Source organism: Delphinus delphis, chromosome 2 (genome assembly GCF_949987515.2).
Source record: "Delphinus delphis chromosome 2, mDelDel1.2, whole genome shotgun sequence".
Taxonomy (NCBI): domain Eukaryota; kingdom Metazoa; phylum Chordata; class Mammalia; order Artiodactyla; family Delphinidae; genus Delphinus; species Delphinus delphis.
This window is the reverse complement of record NC_082684.1, coordinates 145,344,260-145,361,278: the sequence shown is the minus strand read 5'-3', so window position 1 is coordinate 145,361,278 and position 17,019 is coordinate 145,344,260. Positions and strand designations below refer to the sequence as shown.

At 36.3% G+C, this 17,019-nt stretch overlaps 1 protein-coding gene across 4 annotated transcripts in view; it reads left to right on the top strand.

Annotated features, from left to right (window-relative positions):
- Positions 1-17,019, top strand: part of TCF12 (transcription factor 12) — a 380,372-nt gene that overhangs the window by 134,578 nt on the left and 228,775 nt on the right. For all 4 annotated transcript variants that reach the window (XM_060005912.1, XM_060005911.1, XM_060005915.1 and 1 more), the window contains one exon: positions 15,460-15,533. In XM_060005912.1, the coding sequence (XP_059861895.1) occupies positions 15,460-15,533 (74 nt within the window). The remainder of the gene's footprint in view (positions 1-15,459; positions 15,534-17,019) is intronic.

The following is a 17,019-nucleotide window of genomic DNA, read 5'->3' as shown; positions in this document are numbered from 1 at the left end:
GTTTTTGCTCTATAAAACAAATAAGAATTTACATTATTTGTAAGTAGTTAAACATTTTTGGTCAGTTATCTTGAGGCTTGATTTTATGCTTTGTTAAGGCAGGTCTGTGGAAAGCTCAAATTATTTATCAAGCCCCCTCTAATTACTTTCCTCCCTGGTACCCAGCAGTTGAAACCCAACTGTGGCTTTCTCCTTTCTTTGTTTCCCTCCTTAATTTCCAGCCACACTGGCATTCCCAAATTCTATGTTTTGGCTCCTTCCTTAAGCAAAGAAAATAGTGGCTTTCTGCTTATCTAGCCACCACATGCCATGCTGCCTGGGAAATGCCCTCATCAGACAAATCATAAAGATTTGGATCTTACCTAGTGAGTCTGGTTATATTTTTTCACTGATCAGATCCTTTTCAGTTTTTGCCTCCTTTTGTTCATTCTTCCTTGTCTTTAAACAGTTGTTTTTAAAAGTTTGGTCCACAGTTTATAATTGTTATTTTCAGTTGAATAAACTTAGGAACATTTTGTTGTTTTATAAAACATTTTCCTCACCCCATTTATATCCCTTTTACTCCTTCCTTGTCAACTCTCTACCTGAGAAGCATCCACAATCTTTATTTTTATGACTATGATTTTGTTTTTTCTGTTGTAGGTCAACATATAAATGAAATCAATCTTTGGTATCTGGTATCTTTTATTAAGCATAATGTTTTCAAAATTTATGCATGTCGTTGCATGCACCACTAGTCTGGTTTTTTTTGTATTGTTGAGCAGTATTACATTGAATGAATAAACCACAGTTCCTTTATTCATCTTTTTTATTGATGGGTACCTGGATTATTTCCAATTTTGGCTCTTATGAATACTATCCTTAATATTCATGTAAAAGACTCCTTGTGGGTGTACTTCTTTCTCACTTTACCTTGCACAAATACCTAGGGATAGTATTGTTGTGTTAAAGGATGTATGTGTTTTTGTCTTTTAAGAAACTGCCAGTTTTGCAAAGTATATCATTTTCCATGCCCACAGGCAATATGTAATATTTGGGGTGCAGATCTTATTTTTCTGTCCAGATTATATTCTGTTATATAATAGAGATGATTTTTAATGTAAATTTTAAGTTCCTGGTAAATAATTTTGATAACCAGTCCTTTACTTTTAAACTAAAAATACTCTGAGATTTCAAGAGTGATATGGGTGGCAGGGCCAAGATGGCGGAGTAGAAAGACACTGAGCTTACCTCCTCTCACAAATACACCAAAATTCACAAATACCTGCAGAACAACTGTCAGTGAAAAGGAACAGAACCTACCAGAAAAGATCTACAACTAAAGACATGAAGAAGGGACAACAATGAAATGGGTAGGGGAGTGGACTCATGATATAATTAAGTCCCATACCCCTGGGTAGGCACCCACAGACTGGAGAATAATTATATTGCAGATGGATAAAGAAGATATTATATGGAAAAGAATCTGAGAAAAAGCATATGTATAACTGAATCACTTTGCTGTACACCTGAGACTAACACAATATTGTAAGTCAGCTATACTTCAATTTAAGAAGAGAGTGGTATGCTTTATTTATTACATAGGCAATGTTCAACTTTTTCAACTAGTTTAATAGCTCTAAAAGTTGGATGGTGGGGGAGTGTTTTGATGTAATTATTCACCTTCATAAGTTGTAGATGTTTTTAAATTACTTAAATTCAATTTTTTAAGGGCTAGACACTAATTATGAGAGTATAAAATTTAGAAATCTTTACATGGCAGTAATTTTTGCTTACATGTTACTGTAATAAATACCTGTGAGTATGAACAAGAGAGTTTTAGTTCATTCCATTAGAGCTCTGAGCTAATGTCAGGTGTTTCATTTGAGTGTCTTCTTGATGTGGTTACCTTTGTTCTGTGCTTTGGTCATCAGTTGTATCCCTTATGAATGCTCTTTTGCAAACTCATACTGTTCATCGTGGGGCTGGGGAAAGTGAATGTAAGTAGGTAAGTAAAAGCTGTAGCTGCTACTAGAAAATCTGTCCATATATTAATTAGCAGTGTCATTTTGTACACAAAAACTTTTTCATTGAGTGTCTCCTATGTATTTAGCACTGCAGGTGAAACAGAATGAGGGCTGAATGTGGTCTTTGGTCTTAAATTAATTTGAGACCCCATGTTGGATGGTGTTCTCTTAAGAACAATATAACTTCTGTGCTGTGCGATGTAGATTTATAAGTATAAATATTAAAGAGAGGACCTAGTAAGGATTAAGGAGGTTGGTCATGTTTTACAGCAGAGGTGGAATTTAAAGTGAGCATAAAATCAGTAAGAATTAAGTGTAGAGGAGATAGAAGTGCCAAGAGGAATAATAAGAGCAATAAGTGTTCATGAATAGTACTGTGTACAATGAATGTGCCTCATGGTTACAGATGAGTTTGAATGCAAAACACTGAATGACAGCTCCTTGAGGGGCAGGGTTTCTGTGTCTTGTGCATGTCTCTGTCAACAGTGCCTAGAGTCCTCCCTAGAGCATGACACTGTGTATGCCATAATAGGAAATTAGCGTTTTTGACTATTAGGGTTGGAAGCAGTGAGGCAATTGTAACTGGGTTTTCAAAGGCTTTAAACATAGGAGGGACAAAACCTAGCACAATTGATGGTAAACATCTGTGGAACAGAGGAGTAAATATTCAGTTTCAGGTTGAAGAATTTTGGATTAATTCTGTTGGTGGTGGGGCACTGGAAGTGTTTACTTTTTAAATCTGGGGGTAATATGTTTTGAAGATTTGTTTTAGGAAGACTACAATGGCAGGCTATTATTAGGTTAAATATTTTGAAATAGTGTTTTAGGGAGATTCAGAGAGACTCTAGCAAAAGAGTCTAAGTAGGATATCATAAAAGCTCAGAATAAAAAGGTGGTAGTAGGAATGGAAAAGCTGCTTCAGGAGACATTCATAAAGAATACTCAGTATAGGGATAGTGGAGGGAGAAGAGAAGAGAAAATCAAAGATGATGCCAGGTTGACCTGAACTATTATAGTACTACCTGTAGTATTAGAAATATTAATAATTAGGGTCCAAAGGCATATGAGGAAGTGAAGGGTATGTGAAAAGTCTAGTTTCAGATATGGGTTTAAGATGATGGCAGGAGAGCTGAATGAAAGCTTCCAGCAGGAATTTGATGATTCAAGATGCAAAATACAGAACTGAGCTTAAAGCTGGGAGTGTGCATTTGGAAATTGATCATTCAGATGGGATGGTCAAAATCATAAAACTGAGTGAGCAGTTGAAGGGGTAGAGCATAAATTGAGAAGTTCTTGGAATGAAGAGCAGGTACTTTTAGTTTTTCACTAGAAGGGGAAGTGTTAATATATAGAAATAGGGGCCCAAAGGTTATTGTCAGCAAATCCCAGGGAGGCAAGGTGGTTGACAGTATTGGATGCCATAGAGCAGGGGTAGGCAAAATATGGTCCATGGTTCATCACCTGTTTTTATAAATAAAGTTTTATTGGAATACAGTTACTCTTTATTTGTTTACATATCGCCTTTGACTCCTTTTGTGCTACAGTAGTAGAGTTGAACAGTTGGTAAAGAGAGGGTATGACCCACAGACATAAAATATTTACTGTTCAGCTGTTTATAGGAGAAATTTGTAGACCTCTTCAATAGAGATCTAAGAAATTAAGACCAAGAAGGGGCCTTTATGCTTTATGATTAGAATAACCTTTGATGACATGAAAGAGTTCAGTTTTATCATACAAACAAATGTTTACTGAGAGCCTTCTTTGTGACTGGCATTGGGTTTTGCTGGTGTGGTCTAGGAAGAGGCTAGATACTAGCAAGAGATTCATTAATGAGTAAGTGCATAAATTGAAAGGAGTGAAGGTAGTCAATGTAAATTTTTGTTTTGTGAATTTAGAAATAAGTGAGTGGGAGTTTGAAGAGTATATGAGGATGGGATTTTAAAATATGAGGAAAACACGATGGAAAAATTCTTACAGAGTTCCTTTGAGAGAGGCAGAGTGTGTTGCCATTACAGGAATTAATGGTCTAAGACTTGAACGCAGGGAGTACACAGGCCTTATTACAGGAAATGAATAGAATTGTTTGTGGAATTAAGAATAGTAATTGCTCACACAGCTGTTTTTAAATAGCAAATTGTGTTAGGTAATCAGCAAAAATCCACCAAAATGTACTTATGCAGAAGCTGCTTTATTGGTACTGACTTATGATCCTGATGGGTACTATAAAAATAAACAACCTAAAAACTTCTGTATGCAGTTTTCACAGTGGTGTGGTACTGTATGTTTTTTGTTTAATGTGCAAGGGCAATGTAATATTTTCATCTTTCTTTTCCCGCACCAAACCCAAATATAATTGTCTTGTTGAAGAAGAGCAACAGCATGAACTTTGTGAGCTCACAGAGCAATGAGGTGTGTTCTCATTGAAATGAGTAGTATCTGTTTGATGCTTCTCTGTTTGTCTTCCTCCTCAGACAAAAATGGAATGTTTTATTGTATGGTTAGATTAAGGTGTACTAATTCATTTGTTTTCTGTTTTTTCTTTCTATATTTTGTTCAAATGTATTTCTTTCTTTTGGATTTGGCTATTTCTTAGGACTCCATTTTAATTTATTGGTTGGCTTTTTAGTGATGCCTCTGCATTTTTTTCCGCTTTGGTAGTTTCTCTCAGGTTATATATGTCATTAACTTAACTTCTCCCAGTCAGTTTAGAGTTAATATTCTACCGTTTCACATAAAATGTAGAAATCTTGTAACCTTATAGGTCTATTTTTCCCCACCCCTGCCTTCTTTTATGCTATATTTGTCATATGTATTACAGCTAAATACATTGTAACTCCTGTGAGAGAATGTTACAATTTTTATATAAATAACTTTTAAAGAAGTTAAAAGAAAAAAAAAAGTTTCTTATATTTACTATTTCTCATGTTCTTTTTTCCTTCCTCAAGATTCAGGTTTCTCTCTGATAACATATCCTTCAGCTTGAAGAACTTCTTTTAGTATTTTGTACTGAAGTTTTGCTGGTAACAAATTCTTAATTTTATTTTATTTGAAAATGTATTTCATCTCCATTCTTGAAGGATATTTTTATTCTGGCTGAGATCCCCATGCCTCAGTACTTTAAAGATGTGTTTCCACATCTGGTGACATTCATAGTTTCTAAAGACAAGTCTGCAGTATTTGAATTGTTGTTCTTCTGTATGTAATGTGTCCTTTTTCTGTCCACATTCAAGGTTTTCTCTGTATTTTTGGTTGTCAGAAATTTGACTATGGTATCCTGTTTTCTTAATATTTATCCTTTTGGGTTTACAGAGTGTCCTTAACTGGTAAATTTGTGTCTTTTAACCACATTTATGAATTTTCTGGCCATTATTTCTTCAAAAATTTTTTCTACCCTAGTCTCTTTGTTCTCTTATTAGATTTATTAGACTTACTCATCTCTTATTAGACTCTCTCTATGTTAGACTTTTTAATATCTTCCTTTAGGTCTCTAAGACCCAGTTTATTTTCTTTTAATTTTTTGTCAAATTGAATTATTTCTGTTGATCTGTCATCAAATTCATTCACTCTTTACTGTCATCTCCATTCCTTTCTTAAACCCATCCAATAATTTTTTTTTTAGACTTCAGATATTTTAATTTTTAAAACTTTCATTTGTTTTTTGTGTGTATGTGTGTGTGTTTTCTTTTTCTCTGTGAGATTTCCAGTCTTTTCATTCATTACAAGCATATGTCCTTTACTTGATTGGGTATAGTAAGGTACCTGGTTTAATGCCCTTGTCTGAAAATCTCAGTAGCTGTGTCATCTTGAAGTTGGCCTCTTGATTATCTTTTTCTTTGAGATTGGGTCACATTTCATTGTCAAGGAGTTTTGGCTTGTGTTATAGATATCATGAATGTTATTTGTGGAAATTTTGGTTTCTTTTATGTTCCTCCAAAGAGTTTTGATTTCTGTGTTTTAGTGAGCCATTAATTGGATCACACTCAGAGTGAAAATTCGATCTTGCCTGAGGTTAGCAGCTGCTCAAATCTCAATTTGATTTGATTCTTTCAGCCTCAAGTGCAAACTGCCCTGTGAATGTGTACGTCAGGTCTCATCCAAAGACTTGAGCAGAGATGTGCCCAAAATTTGGGACTCATCTTTTCTGCCTCTCTTCTTTTGGGGATTCTGTCCTTACTTTCTGGTGATTATGGTTGTCCTGCTCTTTCCTGTTTTTCTTCTATCCAGAAAGATAGTAAGTTTTCTATTGGAATTTTAGTTCTTGCGTGCTGTGGCTGCTGCTTGCCTGCGGGATGAAGCTTTAAAATGGGAAACTCACTTGTGCTGATCCCTAAAGCTGTTAAAAGGAGAAACTCATTCTGGTCTCTTCTTCCAAGTTTATATTCCCATCCAAAATCAGCCTGGTTTTGTTCATTTTCCTGGTAGACCCTTTAGGTTTACTCTTAAGGTGGAGTCTTTATGTAGTTTGTTTTATATTTATATTTTTTCTCCAGAATTTATAGTAGCTGTCTGTAGGAGCATAGTACATCACGTTGGAAGCTGAACTCACTAGTTCAGTTTTGAGATTGCCTCCAGCATATTTGCAATCTGCGTTTAAAAATAATACTTATTAAACATAATACTTTTAAAATAATAATAATTATTATTATTTTACTAATTCTTGGAGATCTACTTAGATTGCTAGACATTCCTCTTCTACTTTGAATTTCTTTTTTTAACCCATCTCTAGTTAACTGAATTCTTATGATGGACTGTCATGTGAATGCCCTAATTTTATATGTGCCTTAGCTACTTAGACATTTGAATGCAAAATACCACACTTCTGCGAAGTACCAGAAGTACATAGAGATGAACGAGGTATGTTCCCTGTTATAAAGTTTTATTGGTAGGGTATACGTGAAAAGTAAATGTCAATGTTGAAGACAAAGTAAGTACAAATTACTTTCTGAAGAAGTGTGATTAATATTGACTTAGTTGATGGAGAACACTTCTCAGAAGAGAGGACATTCGATCTTAGACTGATTCAAAATTAGAAACTCAGTAGGTGGGGGAAAAGATAAGGGAGGATATTCTAGGACTAGGAAGCAATAGGAGTAGAATATGAATGTGTGACAAGGCTTGGCATGTTTGGGGAGTGACTAATGTCTTCATGAGGCTGGAGCATTGAGTTTTCTTTTTTTTAATTTTTATTTATTTATTCATTATTTATTTTTGGTTGCATTGGGTCTTTGTTGCTGTGCACGGGCTTTCTTGTTGTGGAGCACGGGCTCTAGATGCGTGGGCTTAAGTAATTGTGGTACAGAGGCTCAGTAGTTGTGGCTCACAGGCTCTAGAGTGCCGGCTCACTGGTTGTGGCACACTGGCTTAGTTGCTCCACAGCATGTGGGATCTTCCTGGACCAGGGCTCGAACCCGTGTCCCCTGCACTGGCAAGCAGGTTGTTAACCACTGTGCCATCAGGGAATCCCAAGCATTGAGTTTTCTGAGAAATATAGTATTCAGTATTGAAGCTGAAAAAAGTAGATTGAGGCCACCACGAAGAATGCCACCTCAGGAGTGTGAGTGTTATTCCTGAGGCAGCAGAGGATCATATTTTAAAAGTGAATGGATGTGATCCAACTTGTATTTATGGCAAGATAATTGTGCTGGCAGTGTTAACTGTGGATTGGCATGGAACATAATAGAAGAATAAGCAATACACAGGACCTGAATCAGAGCAAGGGATAGTTACTCAAAATATTGGCAAGGTAGAAATTAATACAATGGGTAACTGAGTGGTTAAGGGAATATGAAAGATGTGTTACCAAATTTAGGAGATTAGGGCTTCCCTGGTGGCACAGTGGTTGGGAGTCCGCCTGCCAATGCAGGGGACACGGGTTCGTGCCCCGGTCCGGGATGATCCCACATGCCGCGGACCGGCTGGGCCCATGAGCCATGGCCACTGAGCCTGTGCGTCCGGAGCCTGTGCTCCGCAACGGGAGAGGCCACAACAGTGAGAGGCCCGCGTACCACACACACACACAAAAAGAACAAATTTAAGAGATTATTGCATTTCTAACCACATTTGTAAATATCCCAACATCATGCTGACTACATGAAATTTCTGGAACATTTTTTATTTAGAGTTCCTTTTATAGCAGTGTACGTTAGGCTGTACTGTAGTGAATACAAAGTGATTTTTCTTAGGACATGTAATGATGTTATTTCAAAGCTGTGATATTGAACGTCTGTGTGTGGTTTAGCCACCAAGCCTAGTGAGGATTTAGGTTTCTCTAACACTTTTTAAATAATGTTTGCTCTTTGGGGGTAGTTACTTGTCTAGTTCATAGAGTCATTTATAGTCTAACTGCTTCTCATTGGAATTTTTAAACTACTATTCATTTATTTAGAATATTGGTTTCAATTATTTCTAAAGAAGAATGGTAAGCTAACAAATAGGGAACCAGTTTCAGCCCCACTTACATTAAACTGAATGTATTATTTCCACTTTATACATTTATTTCTTCCACAAATATTTATTAGTGCCTACTGTGTGTCAGGCATTGTTTCAGGCACCAAACATAAAATATTGAACAAAACAGACTACACTCTTGTTTTCCTGGAGTTTTCAATCTACTGGGGGGGAAAAACAGATTGTAAACATCCCCCCATAATATGATATTTGAATAGAGAGACCTGAAGGAAATTAGGGGAACAAACCATTCAGATATCTGGGAGGAAGCATTTTATGAAGAGGGAAGAACAAGTGGCAAGGCCCTAAGGAGGAAGCATGCTCAGTGTGTTTGAGCAAAAACAGGGGTCCATGTAGTTGAAAAAGAGTGATCTAAGAGAATGAATAGTAGAAGATGAAGTCAGAGAGGTGGGAGGTGGAACCCATGAAACACTGTAGACCAGTGGATTTAATACTGAATGAGATGGGTAGATTTTGAGCATAGGACTGACAGGATTTGAGCTGTTTTGAAAAGGTCATTCTAGTTCCTATGTAGAGTATACACACTGTCACAGGGGCAAGAAGCAGGGAGACTCTTTAGGAGGCTATTGCCATAATACAGAGGTGATGGTGGCTCAGACTAAAATGATCATGTTAAAAACAGTGAGTCAGGCACTTCCCAGGTGGTCCAGCAGTTAAGACTCCGCCTTCCCAACACAGGGAGCTTGGGTTCCATCCCTGGTCAGGGTATACCGCATGCCACAACGAAGATCCCATGTGCTGCAACAAATGACCCAGTGCAGCCAAGTAAATAAATAAATATAAAATAAAATGAAATTAAAATAGTGAGTCATAGTCAGATTTTGAAAATGTTTATAAAGTAAATCTAATGGGATTGTATCATTGAGAGACTGAATAGGGACATTTTTTGCTGAGACTTACCCAGAGTTGGAGAAGAGGCATCAGGCCTTTTTTAGAGTGGACTTCTTAGTGCCTCTGTGGAAGAAAACACCTGGCATTGTTGTTTAGGTGCAGGGCTTTGTTGTTCAGATTCCAGAGGAGTAAGGCAGTTGCTTTTAGGTGCTCTGGGAGGGCCTTTTCTTGTTTCCAGAAATTTGACAGCCAGATAGTTTAGGGGAGGCTTGGAGATGGCTCAGGAGCTTTGACAGGGTTATTAGAATGTCTCTTCAGACAATCAGAGCAAATCCTCAATATACCAGGTCACTACATAGATAGTTCTCAAGGTGGTACAAAATACCTGCTTGCCCTTTAAGAACTTAGTTTCAATCCCTGGGCATTAGGCAGTTTTTTATTTTTCCTAAACAGATAGACCTGCCATTTCCTTTTGACCATCTACTCTTACTTCATTGATTAAATCACTAGAATGTCCTGTTTAATTGTATATTTACAGGACATTTATATAGAGTGATGTGGCTAATAAAAATAGCATAGCGAAATCACTGTTTGGAAGTTAATTTCAAAATTAGTCATTTTCTTGAAATTGGTCATGTTTAATTATCTTATTCTAGTGTACTTTGGCACTGGAATATCCCTATTTTTAAAATCTTAGTTCTCATCAATTCCAAATAGAAATTGTGATTAATTTTAAAGATGACCTAAAAAGGTGATTCCTTTAAATCATTTACTGGTCTTATTTTCTTACATACTTTAAAAAGAGTTAAACTTTTTAATTTGACAGTTCATTTTACAGAATCTCAATTTTTTTAGTAAAAAAAAAAAAAAATTCGGGCTTCCCTGGTGGTGCAGTGGTTGAGAGTCTGCCTGCTGATGCAGGGGACACGGGCTCGTGCCCCAGTCCGGGAAGATCCCACATGCTGCAGAGCGGCTGGGCCCGTGAGCCATGGCCGCTGAGCCTGCGCGTCCGGAGCCTGTGCTCCGCAACGGGAGAGGCCACAACAGTGAGAGGCCCGTGTACCGCAAAAAATAAATAAATAAATAAATAATTCTGTAACCAATGTTAAGTACTTCATATGAAGCAGCAGGTCTTATATTTCCGTACAATTTCAACATTTCCATAGCTTTTCTGTTTTGTTTTTCGTTAATGTGTAGCATAAAAAGAAAGGATTTGCTTTTATATTCTAATTGATTCTGTTTCACAGTGAATTTCTGGAAAAACACATCGGTAGGTTTATTTCATAAGTATCTAAAATTTGAGAAATATAATAAAAAACGGTGGTGGTGGGTTTTTAGGTGTATGTTATTTTACAATTGATTGCAGCCTTTGAGTCTGATCTAAAGGAATATCATTACCCCACAAATAAAACTGAGGGAAGAAACTACTGAAGAGATACATCCATAGCTTTGGTTATCTGACATAGCTATCTCCAATCAGATTTCTTTTATCAAATCATCTATTGAATCATCCTATAGCAGATGGCAGTCCTGCAAAGTATATTATCTTTTCCTTATTTATAACAGTGTTGGGATTTGATATTTTTGAAGTACCTTTTATTTGCTAGAATAAAAACCTGATTTCACTGCTACCAAAAGCTGTGTGTATGTGCATGAAAGAGAGAAAGAGACAGAGAGAAAGAGAGGTATACAATCCACTGTGCTGTTCCTCCCAACTTTATATATGTCCCTCTTCCACAAGGAATAACTCTCGGGCATAATACAAAGCAATGTGGCTGTATTGACTTGTTTTTCTGAAAAGCTTTTTTTTTTTTTAAGTTTATATTTGGCTGTATTGGGTCTTCGTTGCTGTGCACAGGTTTTCTCTAGTTGCGGCGAGTGGGGGCTGCTCTTCATTGCGGTGCACAGGCTTCTCACTGTAGTGGCTTCTCTTGTTGCTGTGTGCAGGCTGTAGGTGCACGGGCTTCAGTAGTTGTGGCTCGCGGGCTTAGTAGTTGTGGCTCGCGGTCTCTAGAGTGCAGGCTCAGTAGTTGTGGCGCACGGGCTTAGTTGCTCCGCGGCATGTGGGATCTTACCGGACCAGGGCTCGAACCTGTGTCCCCTGCATTGGCAGGAGGATTCTCAACCACTGCACTACCAGGGAAGCCCTGACTTGTTTTTCTTATAGCTTTGCTGCAGGGATATCCTAACTACTCTTCTCTTGATTTTGTTTATCCCCCACCCCGCTTTCCCTTTCATTACTTTTCTGCTCTCTAGACTCCCCACCAGTACCTGAAATATTTTCCAATTCCAGATGTGTTTCTCCCTTCACCCTCGTAGTCTAGGGTGACAGAGTCTTTGGTGATAGATCTGGTGGTAGCAGGTGGGAGAGTAGCTAGTCAGCAGCTTTACTCCTCATTCACCCCTTTTACCTCCAGGTAGGTCTTGTCTGAGCCTAACAAAGCTTGAATAATGCTTCATGTACACAAACCTGTACTGTTTCTGAGCCCCTGGGGGCCCAGATTGACGGGGGGTGGTGTGGAACAGGTGTATAGGGTATAGAAAAGTCACTACCCCAAAAAAATGTTTCCAGTTTTTGCTAATGGCTAAAAACCTAGAGAAGTCTCTAGGATTTTGTGCTAGGAGAATGAAAGAAGTAGTAGGATAGAAGCTGTGAGATAATTTTATACTGATTCAAGAAAGAGAGCACTTTCAGTCAAAAAAGATGGTGGCAGTAGAGAGGAGGCAGGCAAAGTAGTACCTGAGTCCTTCATAGGAAAGAAAGTAATGCTAGATATTTTACTTGGCTAAGTTTACTTGCTCCTCCAAGAGTCTTGCTCTCTGACATCTCAAAAACTTGGTTACACCTTGTGTTCCTTCTTCAGGCTCCCAGCCTCTTAGGGAAGTGCCTGTATGTGTAGTAATTTATGATTTGCTTTCAGTTACTTTTCCTTATTAAATGTTTCACAAGAGAAGGAAGCAGATTGTTCCATTGAATTCACAAACCAGTGTTTTTAGATATACGGTCTAAGATTTAATGTTTGTTCTTTACTGAAAAATGTTAAATAAAATATTAAGCCTTTTAAAATGAGGCACATGGAATCAAAACATATATTGGATTTTAATTGATTCCATTCAGAGAAGCAGGTACTTAAGAGATTCTGTATATAAAAGATTAAAAAAGTATCATTTAAATCTCTATATTAAATTATTGGTTAACCCTTTTAATTTTGTTGCAGAGAAATAGAATAGATTAATTAGAAAGTTAAGCAAGACTCAAAAGTGTTTCTGCTACTTATTTATTCCTAAACTTTCTGTTACATCTACCATTTTAATCTGTAAGTTGAGGCACTGGCATCTCAAAAATTGTTGAATTGGCATATGTAGACTAGAAATAGGAAGGAAAGAAAAATATATGGCAGTGGTGATTCAGACATATCTTAATAGAAATGTTTTCCTCCTAATTACTGTATTGCAACTGTGGTATATTTTCTTGTTAATACATAGTTTTTCAGATTTTGATCAATTTGTATAATTTCTGTATTGTTTATTTTCTGTGGGTAATTTCTTTTTTCCTGGTTACCTTGGTCTTGTGGCTGAAGCTTTGGAAAGTTTATTACTCCTGTTGTCATAATTCTATGTTTGTACAGCCATTGTGTTGAGCAGAAAGGAGTCGTTGATGCTAAAGGATGACTCTTGCCTTTGTCAGTGCCAGCCACGATCTTCTGCTCAGAGTCTAGATACATTAACAATAAAGCTGTAGAGCTCTTTTAAACCCTAGCCAGATCCTTGTTATTCTATAGCATCCTTTGAGCCCTCTACATGTCTTGTATCCTTGGTATGTAGTACTCTTTAGTTGGTGGCTTAATTAATTACAATTTTATTTAATTAATCTTTGCTCTTCTTTCATGTTGTGGAAGTAATTAGTGTCACTTGATAAGAATTAAGTATGTGTTTTCACAGAATTTCATTTATCACTTAAAATTTTGTGTGAGATGTTTTCTATAGCAGATACCCATTTATTTTCTTTTACAAATGTATTTAAAATAACACATAGCCCCCGTATTTATTAATTATTTGATAAAAGGCAATTCAGAGTCATAAAATGAATTATTTTCATTAGAAATAGGATCATCAAGATAAGTTTGCATTGTATGTTCTAAATCAATGAAAGTTATGTTTACTCCCCAATCCCAGGCCCACCATTCTGCTTTTTATGGATTTGTCTACTCTAGGTACCTCATATAAGTGGAACCATATACTATTTGTCCTTTTGTGATTAGCTTATTTCACTTAACATAATGTCCTCAGGTTGTAGCATGTGTAAGAATTTCTTTCCTTTTTGAAACTGAATAATATTCTACTGTAGGTATATACCACATTTTGTTTATCCATTCATTTGTCAATGGACACTGAAGTCACTTCTACATTTTGGCTATTGTAAATAATGCTGCTGTGAACATGGGTGTGCAAATATTTGAGACCCTGCTTTCAGGAGCCAATTTACTTTTGCATTTTACTTTGGATATATGATATTTTAAAAATATAACTCATTTAGGAAAAAAGTTACAAATGGAAAGTATGATCTTTTTAAATAAAACTTCTCCTAAAATTATTTGCAGTTTCGTAAGTAGGTTTATATTAATGGATTTTGTAGATTGATAGTAGTCTTTGTCTTGGATTGGGTCTCATTGGAATCCTATCTGCTATTCTACTGTGTTGATTGCAAAGAAAATGCTTGAAAAATAGACCACAGGTAACTGGATACTGGAGAAATATTTAGTAACAAAGTGTGTTTTTACATGATACTCCCCAGACTTGTAGAATCTTTCTTAAATCTAGAATTTCAATAAGAATTCTCCAAGAATGAACAAAACAAAAACACTTCTTTTGTTGTTGTTTTTACATATAATCTGTGTGTTTTTAAAGCTTCTGATTCATTTGGAATTGTGCTTAGTGTGTTATTTATAGTAGGTACCCATCTTTTCTCTGTACTGTTTTTGATATAGGAAGTACAGATTCATAAAAAGAATAAATTAGGGTCCTACTAACTGAATTAGTAAATTTTACTTTGGGTACTGACTTCCTTTCCTTGCTTTTGTCACCTAGTCCTTCAGTTGACAATTCGGTCCCTATGAAAGAGCCTTGGGAATCGTGGCTAGTTATTGGAGAATTTGTAGCATTTAACTTAGTACAGACCACTTCTCATCTAAATCACAGAAGACTTCAAGGAATTTTTTTGAAGAAAAAGAGGTTCTAAACTTAACAGAATTTTGTTTTTCTAACATCTAGAGTTTTCTCGTGCAAGAATGAAACAAAAGAAGTCAACCATTTGTATTTCATCATAGAAAGAGTCTCAGAAGGGGTTGGGAAAGTGTACCCTGTTAGGAGTCAAGGATGAGAAAGGCTGGTCTTCAAAACAGAAAAGGGAGAAATGGCTGGATTGAGAGATCTCCAACTCTTTCAGATTTTTCTGGGAATTGATTGGAAGGTGAAAATAATGGAGCCAAAGCTTCAGAAGGTACATTAAGGAGGATAGTGAACTGTTTTGTTGTTAATGGTAATTTATCCTTGTCACATTGAGTCTTCCTTTGCAATTTTCTTAAGAATAGATCTCCTCATTTAGAATCAGATTTTAGAGGAGATTTTATTAGGATGAGTTGTCACATCATTTTGATTAGTTTTGATATAATTAATGTTGATTTGATATGGTTTGATATAGTTTGATGTCTTCGGTTAAGAATAGCTACTCAGTGCTTTGATAGAAACCAGTTTTATTAACTTGAGCACTTGTTTGACTTGCTTCATTTTCTCTAACCCTTATTCACTTCGTATATTCATGGAGGCAGTACTAAACTTTAGAAAGTTGGGGGTGGGGCATTCATCTACTCTTAGAAGTAGCAGTGGGTGGAGACAGGTGGAGAGACCTAGATTATGCTCTGTTCAAAAATCTCCAAAGACCTACATTGGCAATGTATGTAGGGCATTGTATAGAGCAGTGATAAAGATACTCCCAAGTAACTTATTTCTGCAGGTTTCGGAGGCAAGGATTGATACACAGCCAGTTCCAATCAAATGCAGGTACCACCCACTGAATTGTATTATCTGCTATACCAAACAAAACCCATCATTGTATCCTCTTGGATTTATATTGTTTACTTTCTTCTCTCCTTAGGTATGGATGAACGAGGAGGTACAACATCTTGGGGAACAAGTGGTCAACCAAGCCCCTCTTATGACTCATCTAGAGTAAGTTTGCTCATCAACCCTTGATTAAAATTGTAAAGATAATTTGGCAGAATAAGTAAGTTCTTTCATATGTGAGTTCTATTTCCTAAGAGAAGTGAAGATTAATGTATTTTATGGGAATATATTAGAATACCCAGTACCTTCATAGTAGCTTTAATTCTTTCCCTTAACTGTCATACTATGGGAGTTCATTTTATGTCCTACAATGAAAGAAATATTCTTGATGTTATTTCTACACCTCAACTGCTTGTAATACCCTTTACTAAAGCTGGAAGAGCTTGGAATGCCTCACTAAGTAATCTCTAAACATAGTCATTTTTCTTCTTGTATTGTTTATTTGCCTTGAGAGCTCTCAGAGGACCAGCTTCTAGTCTCCCCTCTCACGTTCTTGCTATAGTAGTCATCAGCGATTTATATCAGGGATTCTATAGCCCTGTCTCTTGGAAGCATATCAAAACAGATACAACAGATGACGTTTCTTGGTTGGCAGTTAAGAGAAAATAGGACCAAGCTAACATGCTATACAATGAAAGGTTAAAAGTTTAGAGCCTTTTACAGAAATTAAAAGAACAGAAAAATTCCCCAAAACTTTAAAAAATGAGACTGAGAAACTGAAAATTAGACCAAAGAATTGAGAATAAAATTAAAGGCTGTGCCCCCAGATTCTGCAGTAAATTGATGAGGTTAAGAGCTACCTTTTCCAAAAGGTCATACTTTGAATGAATAATGAACTATTTATTTCTCTCAGAATTAACCAAGAGAGAATAGACAAGCATAAAATTTATGGGCACTTAACTCTAGAAGCAAATTGGTTTAAGTGGAAGAAAACCTGAATAATGTGATTGGAATTCATAGTCTCCATATGGGTTACACTGTTTTGCATTGAAAAATGCTGAGTGAAAATACTTACTAATATATGGGTTTTGCTATTATATTTGGCTGTAAATATGTTTAATTTATTTTAAATACTTGGGAGAAGAACTGGGATAGTCCTGTGGAATCCAGGAAACTGTAGAGAGAGACTGTTAAACATGGGTTTTAGTGTTTCCTTCTCTCAAATCAGTGCTGTGAAAGCTGAGTTGTAGTGTAAACAGCACTGTCCTGGGTATCACAGGATCTACTATTGACACTACTTTGAACTTGCTACTTAATCTTGGACGTGATATTTTATCTTGTGGGTAAACTGGTTGATATCCAAATTTCCTTCCACCTTTAAAATTTTTTTATTTTTTGAATAATATTGTGAATAGGAAAGATAGGTTTCCTGTTTCGATTTTGAAGTAGGGATTTTATATCTTAGAGGACAATACTAGTTGATACTGGATTATTTTCTTCCAGAGCCTTGAGTTACTGTGTGATAACATGTTATTTCTTAATATACATTAAATGGTGCCTTTGTACCTTACTTCCCTTTCAAGCTTTCAGTGTTTTTCTACTTGAGTACTGAATAGGATTTTAGGAGAAGAGACCATAATAATATATCCAA